Raw genomic sequence first — 8,882 nt, 5'->3', positions numbered from 1 at the left:
CCCCCCCCCCACACACACACACAACCTTCTCCCTGAACTTGGGCCTTAAGGTTTTAGAACTTTGATATGCTACACTCTACTTCCATTTTGAATGAACAGGAAGAGAAATTGTTTTTAGTTTGTGCCATGATGCCTTATTCCCAGATGCATTCCATTTATTTGATAACATACTCGTATATTCATTGAGATGTATGAAATTTGGAACATGAAAAGTGTGAATGAGTGTGTAGTGTAAGGAAGCTAGAGAAATGGAATTATATTGAATGGGTTGAAATCCTGCTTGAAATGTGGGTGATTACATTTATACAGATTTTGTTTGAGCAGTTTGATCAGAATCCTCATCCATATCTTTGTATAGTTTCAAGATAACAGGACAGAAGGACATCAGGACATCTGACCTGTGTGCTGTAGTTTCTCATTCCTTAGCGCATTTGCTCCAGTATATGCCCACACAAAAAATAATCCCAGCATGGATTTTGGTTGTATGAAGACTTCTCATTCAGAAGAATTGTATTTCTGATTAAGATAATGTATTTTACCATTCTGTCACTAGATGGCGTTCCATCAGGTCCCATCTATTACCTGGCTACATTAACTTTTAATTGGGTGAGAGGAAGTTAAAGAACGCTGCTGCTTGGCCCAGCTGGTCTCGGATTGGCTACACAGAAGAGCGGGAAAACATTTATCAGTGACAGTACATTCATTCAGAGAAGTGTGGTGTAATAATGTGATTTTATTACTATAACTCTTATCTCTGGTTTTTATGTTGCAATGTGAATCTGAAAGTAGAGATTTTTCTGTGAGGCAGAATAAATTCGCATTAGCGTAACTCGGATATTGTCATCGGCATCATCTGCTTTCCCAGAAATGGATGAATCATTACCATTTCTGGACATGTAACTTTAATTTCAGCAGCCATTTTGTCATCATTATATGATATCTGATTTTAACAGTTCTCAAACTGAAGTTAAATTCTTTACGATTCAAATGGCATGGCAGTATTCTTACAATTTTACAGCTGTATAATTTGAATGCTGTTCTTCATCCTCCTCTATATATCGGCCTGTCTGGCCTGTTCCACTTTTGAAATATGAAGTCCGTCTAATGCATGGATAGTGGACATCAGTACTCTTCATTTATGTGGTATCTTTGAACACTTCAGAATTTCTACTTTTCTCATTTGTGGAGTTGGAGGTTCAGTAATTTGAGTAGTTGGTATGGAACATTATACCTAATAGGCTGCTTGATGGGGTACTGGCTTTGACAGTGTTTTGTTTGATTTGGTTGTGGTAATCTCTGCTGGGTCCTTGATTTAAAACTCAGGTATCCTTTGAATATAAACTCCTCTGCAAAATTAGCACGTTGTTATCCAGTGTTTTTAAACACTTTTTCATCGTTTGATCTAGCTGACACTTGCCAACCCTGTAGAAATACAATAAGGCCATGTCTCACCCAGGTATATATATATATATATAGTTTTCTGTTTTCATGTAAGTTGTAACTTTCCATTTGCTGTCTCAGATGTATTTCTCTTCAGGATAACATTTTATTTTCTTTTTTAAAGTGGAAACTGGTTTGTTTATTACTACTGTTATCAAATTGCTTTTCCTTTAAAGAATTAATTTCTTTCTCAAGGCTGCCAATACATTTCATAAAATTGGAACATCTCTTTTCTGTTGTATAAAGATCTTGAATTTCTTCTCTTACTTTCCAGTAGTTACTGTGGCACTTCTGTTTCATTATGATTGTTGCTTACAAAAATGTCTGTTGATTTTTGTTATTGCGAATCTTTAAAGGGTTTGTTAATGGTGGTATAGACTTCACTCTGAGCAGTACGTCTAGTTTCATTTTGTTGCTTTGAAGATGTTCAAAAAGTAATGTAGCTGAGATAATTTCATAACCATATTAATATGGACAATTTCTGAAGATGGCAAGAAACTTTTCACTCTGCACGTGGTGACAAAAATATTGCAGTGATACACTGAATTTATGCAATAGCTTATGTAACCTGTTCATGTCTCTGTTATGGAAACGTTACTTTAACATTCTTCCCACATTTCAAGTTAATGCGATTGAGTAAGATACTTATATTTATAGTTACTGGAAATGTTTGATGATGTCTGTCGCTGTATAGTGGTTACATCATGTTACCTTAGACAAGATGATCAAGAAAAGTTTAAATGATGAATATGGTCTCTTTATGTCATACTGTTGATTGGAAACGAGTGAATGTGTTAGTGTAAGGAGAGAAGGACTGTTTCTGTGATGACATAAAAGACTGTAGAACTGAATTATTTAATTGGTACCCCAGAAATTAGTGAGAGAGCAGTTAGAAAAACATTAGAGACTGTAGAAATGTGACTGTTGTTTTTACCAAGGTCGTCTCAATGGGAGGTATGGGATCCATGTCAGATAAGGCCCACAGGATCCCCTTAGTGTTTTTGTATGCTGTACGTATTTGCTTACAGTTACTGTTGATCTGTCAGATCTTGTGCTACCACTATGTGGCAAGACCATATAGCTTTTTAATGTGGTATTTTTTTTAAATTAAAATTAGAAGAAAAAGCTCAGATTTAAGTAATGCGTTACAGTTGGATTAAATTTTCATTTGTAGCACAAATTCTGCAGATAGTTGCCATAATTATTACTTGAGTGTTTATGGTAATTAAAATTAAACATATATGATTAAAACTAAAATAAAATTACATGGGTTATATCTTTATTTTGTAATGGCTGCATTTCATAATATATATACGGACATGTGGACAGAACTGAAAATTTGAAGTTTTAAGAATATACAGAAATGTTAATTTAAACAGTATCAGCCATTTAATGTTAAAAGTTGAAGTTTTGAGAGAATCTATCAGGAATTTGTAATAAAAAGTTTTCCCAGAAGTTTTGTTAAAGAAAGGAGTAACTTAGTTGTGTTGTAACTCGTCAGATTGGTTGCAACTTGCCACAATACTTGTAACTAACCCAGCTAGCGAAGTAGACCACACTCTTTTGTGGTAACAATATTTGTCTGGTTCACAATCATGTAATATGGCTGCTGTTATTGGAAAACTTATTCATTGCTTACCAAAACCATATGTATATAAGAACCATCAACTTTTTCTGTTACTGTCCAATTAAAGCATGGGGCCAAATTCAACATAACCTTTGGACCCCACCGACTAACACTTTTCAAGATGTTCACATTTTCTTCTTATCTGAACATGTTATGTTTAATCGTGGGAGATTTGATGTTCTCATGTCAGTGACTGAAGATTAATAGTTCTGGGATGTGATGCCATGAAGTCTGGTATAGAGGTTATAATTGTTTTGGAGGAACTTGTTGCCTCCATTTTCATGGCAGAAAGGTATGCTGTGCAGGTGAAATAGGCAAATGGAGTGTCACATTATGTCCATTGGTATGCTTTGTCTATAAGCACAGCCCATTACAGGATACTGTTTATTTTACTAAACTACATGACATAACATCCAAGAAGATCATAATATTTATGTTTAACAATATTGCCAGTTGCTTAAGAAGACTCGTAAGGCATCGGGTGGTATTAGTTTCACAGAAGCAACTAGATGCTTGAAATAAACTAAGAATGTTACATAACACTGCATGTGCACTTTTCCCTCTACAGTGTAATCAGATGACTTTATATTGAAGAGAAGATTAATTTGTTGATATTCTTTATGTTTGTTGTGTGTTGAACTGTATGTTTATACATTTAATCCTTTCAGTGTAGTGAAGAAAAATCAGCGTATTGGCTGGTGTTATCCACTGTCAATTCTAGATATCAGTGCAGTGTTTGATTTATATGTGAGACCTTGAAAACTCAATTTATATCTGAGATTTTTGCTCTGGAATTTCTTAAAACATATTAATTGATATTACAGGGCTTTTGTGTGTTTGATAGAAAAATTCTGTCCGAAAAACTGTGCTTTTCCGTCCATAACATTGAAAGGGTTTATAAATTTTCAGGTCATATGTGATATGGCCCCAAGCTTACCAAAATAAAAATAAAACTAATTGAAAGTTATTATATGTGTGCAGTATTGAAAAATTGTCAAAGAGTTGGTTTCATGAGGATGTTGCAGGGTGCTGCGAAATTAAGGGGTCCCACTTTGGGGTCCTAAAGGTATACCACAATAATAGAACTGTGGATTTATGATTAAAAGTCGCAGAATATTCATACATGTTCATGGGGGTGAAAATTCAGTGATATTCTGTTAGAGTTAAAACTAGTTATTGGTATAAACTGTAAGTGTATTGTGGAGGAGCCCCTCCTCCTCCAAGTAATCATGTTAGACCTATAAGTCTGCATACAGAGTGTTCACAAATATAAGCACTGAATGTGTAGGTACCCCTGATCTGTGTGATAGTTGCGTTTTCCCATAACTCGAAGATACAGACTCGGAAACTTTTGTTACCCCTTTAGTTTGTCTGAATTTAATTTGAACTAGGAAATACACAATTTGACTCGCCCTAATAATAATCATTCTGACAGTTTACAAACCTCTTTTTGAGACATGATTTTATCATCAATTAAAAATAATTAAACTAAATTTATGTAAAATCATGTAAACTGAAATCTCTTAGATTGGGAGGTACCTATGCAGTGCATTGTTTCTGAAAGATTTGTATGCATTATTTTCAGTATATATGTATATATATGCAAATGATTTATCCAATTAGAGTACATATAGCTTTATTTTGTTCACAGATTCATGCACTGTGTTACGTGTTTTTGAAATGCTAATTATCTCGTGCCTTAACATTTTATACTGTTGTTGCTTGAAAGGAAAATGAAAAAAGGAAGAGTTAGAGACAAAGTCTCTTGAATCTCATTCTCCAGTGAAGTTATTACGTGAGATATTGTTTAACCTGGAACCTAATGTTATATGCTGTTAAATGTATGTGTTGCATATTAGGTGATGCTCACATCCCCATATCAAGTAAACATACCTGTGGGAATAGCTGGCCCCCAGGTATTTCAAAATGTACTGTATTTCGTAAATTGCATGTCTATTAATGAAGTGATCATCATCAGAGATCTGAGCTTTTGTGTTTATAAATTGATATCTAACAAAGGTTATAGTTATCAGTACCCATTTGGTCCCTATAGAAGACTGTTATGTTTCATGTAAGTTTCTGTGGTTTAAGGCTCTTGAATACTAGATGTTTCTCCACCGCCTGCCAAAAAGAAGAAGGGTAAATAGGCATGACCATTACTGGCCACATGTTATGCTGTTATAGTCGTGCATTCTAGCAGGCCTAATGTCACATTTTTTCTCTGCAGATGTCATTACCTTCGAGTTAAAATTTACCCCCAAGCACCCTTAATAACCGGTGATTTAAGACAAATATTTCCACACAGTAAAGATTAAATAATTCATTTCTTACTCTAAATTATGTTGTCTGTATTCATTTGTAAGGGGGGCCAGAGCAGTATTTTGAGTCTGAGTAAGAAATGAACCTTTAAAATTAAAATAAAAAAGTTTTGTATTTCTTTAAATCTCAGTTAGTCTGTCATTTTTAGAAACAGATTTTTATTATTATGCTGTTGTGTGTAACGAAGGATATCATTGAATATCACCAGAGGAAAAAATGCTTCATTAAAGTAAACATAAACATGGATAACTTTTCCCTAGTAACATTCTAACTACACCCATTCAGAAATTTCAGGATCATGTTTGGCATTATCTTCACCGACATTAAACTGAGACATCATATTAGATATTTTCAATTCTCACATATTTGGTTAAAGAAATGAACATTTTGGAATCATGCTCTTTTGGTCTGTTAGGTGGAACTGATGTATGTCACAGGGCATGATAGACCGAACTGAAGGAGTTTTTACTGTATCTGTTGGTGGAAGCTGAATCAGCTTCCAACATATTATTTCTTTAACTGAAAACAAGACAGTGAAAATGTCCTCTGTATGTGTCACTAATAGCACAGCTACAGTCATAGACCCCTGGACTTACTATATCGCCATTTTAACTTGCGGAGAACTGTGATTGTAGACATACCAAGCTTCAAGGGTTTGTCTTCATTATACGATTTCACAGGCCAGAAGAGAAGACAAACAAATCCCAAACCAGTCAAGATAGTGGATTGTTATTTTCTGAACCTTCTTTTATGATTTTTTCACATAAAGTGATTCAATAATTATGTGAATAACTTCACTTGGCCCATAGGACACCGTATGGCCATTCATATTACTTTTGACATCTAGATCAGTGAAGAGTACACACTTCATGGTTGTAATGTTGCATAGTTTGCAGAGAGAGTCTGGCCTTTCAGAGGAACATATCGAGCCCATCTCTAGCCAAGCATGAGACCAGTGGAAGAAGATGACAAGCTAAGTGAGCCATGCAAGGAAGATCCGGTCTCTCTGACTGAAGATGGAGGCCGTACGTGTTCCTTTCAAATGTCAAGCTTTCTGCAAACTCCACTGCATTGCAACCCATGGGACCATATTCATAGTCACTACTGTAAGAACCTTAAAGAAAACATATTAGTAAACCTCTATTTTCTGAAGGGTGTTTTGTAAGAGAAGATTTGAGGTTATCACAGTGATGTTAAGATCGTGGTCTTGTGGTTTGTGATGCCGTGTGGTAAGAAAAATTGGTGCCCGGTTAAGGAGGAACCTGCTGCCTATCTTTGCAATGTCAGATCCAAAAGGGCTAATTTTCTTTCATAAGTTATCATAAATATATTCCATTGAGGAACATTTCGATTTCTACGAAAATCTTTGTTCAGCGCATGGGCCTAATGTGCTGACTCATAATATTGTGGGGATATCATACATATCTTTAAACTGTGGGGAGTGTAGTTAGTATGTGATATCTGAACATGATCAGTTTTCCGCTTTATTTTTCTACCATTTAGTATAGTGGTTTACTTATCACCATTAAATAAATAGATTTAGTTTTGTTTGCTGAAAATAAAAATGTAATTGTAATGGAACAATGGTGCCTATATTTATGGCCTATTTTTATTTTTATGTGAGCAAGTATGTGAATATTGTGAACTTCAAAACCATTAAACACTCTGACTCTCCAAAATTCAGTCCTATTTGCTATACATGTAGCTGATAACTGGATCTGCAAATGTTTGAAATATAAACTGCCTTACTGGAAAAGGGACATTCTGTACAATATTAATGAATGTGTATTTCATTCAATTATTTGGTTATGTATTTTACTGTGGTCAGCTTTCTCAGACTTTCAGCACGTGGGTTCATTTGCTATTGATCTGAATAATATATTTCAGCAGTAAATTTTTTTCAACTATTGAATTTACTCTGTAATTTTACTTTGTATAATGCATTATAATGTTGCAAGTAAAATTATTTCTGTAAATGTTGCTTAATAAAACAATGTGTTTGAAATTAGGACTTTGGTTACCAAATTCATCCAGTCTTCCACTTATAACTGCTACTAGAATGCTATTTTGGTCTGATAGGATCGAAATATATAACGGTATTTGTATGCAATATGTTATACATACAATAATGTGTGTTTCATATTATTCAGTGAGCAGTTATTATTTCCTTGAAAAGCATTAACCAGTTGGTCTTTGTAATGGAGACCCACTATGTTTTCTTTGAGGCAGGAACTGGATTCTTACTCATTTCGTACATGTCCAGTCCATCTCATCTTCTTTGATGAAATATGAAGATAATGTGTACAAATTTAAAAGTTTTATTTTCATATTTAGGTTATGATGGCTCTGGACATTGAGATTGCAGTTTTCTGGGATTGGATAGGTAATGTTCATTTGTTTTACACTGAACATGTGTCTTAGGACCCAAGGATATAACCCCCCCCCAAAACAACAGTTACATTCTTAGACATTGTCAAATATATAATTTGTTTGCAATTTATTTATTTTTATAATGAGTTGTTTGTGCCAACTTTAGTGATAGAGGGTGTCGAATGGTCAGCGCGACGAATCCCAGTGGCCGTTAATTTCGGTTTTCTAGACCGGAGCCGCTATTTCCTTAAAATAGCTCAATTATTCTCACAAGGCTGAGTGGATCCCCTTCCAGACTCATTACTTCTCAGATAATCTGGTAGCACTGGGAATCAAACCATGACCTCTGGATCTGTATCCTGGAACTCTGACCACTAGACCACAGCTAACAAGTGGCGATCGCTCAGTCAGTATAGTTCACTTGCGGACTGAAACAACAGTTTGTTATGTTTTGTTTTATGATGAGTTGTTTAGGAGAAAAGTGAGGCACAATTTGATGTTAGATTAGATTGGGGTTCATTTTTAGCCTACTTTCCTTATTGTGGAAAAAATGAAAGTTGGCTTATGCAATCTCCATGCTGTGTCTCTGTGTGTGTTTGTGAATCCCCCCCCCCCGGTTAACTTTTGAATGCCTGAACCAATCTTTGTGACACTGGGCACGTGTATCATGCCACCAGAGCCCATATCAACGGCGTGTTTAATAAATCCCTCCCACCAGTCTGTCTAAATGTGTATCCCTCCTATCGTTGCTAGGCAGAGGTTCGCTAAACATGTTACCACGGCAACGAATACACACAACATAGAATTGTTGGACGCATCATTTTCTACTTGATCCTTATCGTTCTAAAGGAAAATAGGCGATTAGTCCATCCCAGAGATTTTTGTTTAAACTCCATCTTAATATTATTCCCTCTTTTATGCCCGCGTGTTTCTAGTGGCCTTTATCCTTGGAAGTTTTCGAACTACGCGTCAACACACCTTTCCCATTCAACCCATACTATCTGATTTATGATTGTGAACGAAGACTTGAGAAGGAAGTGGTCGTAGGCTGTTTTGAAGCATTTTTGCAGAACCAGAGTAAAGAGACTGAGGAAAATCATAAAGGGAATAGCCGGTCTCAGGTTTA

At 35.4% G+C, this 8,882-nt stretch overlaps 1 protein-coding gene across 3 annotated transcripts in view; it reads left to right on the top strand.

The window, feature by feature from the left end:
* Window positions 1-7,394, top strand: part of LOC111871077 (5'-nucleotidase) — a 46,381-nt gene extending 38,987 nt beyond the window's left edge. For all 3 annotated transcript variants that reach the window (XM_023863861.2, XM_023863860.2, XM_023863862.2), the window contains exon 14: window positions 554-7,394. In XM_023863861.2, the coding sequence (XP_023719629.1) occupies window positions 554-602 (49 nt within the window). In that variant the 3' untranslated portion in view covers window positions 603-7,394. The remainder of the gene's footprint in view (window positions 1-553) is intronic.
* The last annotated feature ends 1,488 nt before the right edge of the window (window positions 7,395-8,882 follow it).

Source organism: Cryptotermes secundus, unplaced genomic scaffold, assembly GCF_002891405.2.
Source record: "Cryptotermes secundus unplaced genomic scaffold, Csec_1.0 scaffold73, whole genome shotgun sequence".
Taxonomy (NCBI): domain Eukaryota; kingdom Metazoa; phylum Arthropoda; class Insecta; order Blattodea; family Kalotermitidae; genus Cryptotermes; species Cryptotermes secundus.
The sequence above is the reverse complement of the archived record's forward strand: the minus strand, read 5'-3'. Positions and strand labels throughout refer to the sequence as shown.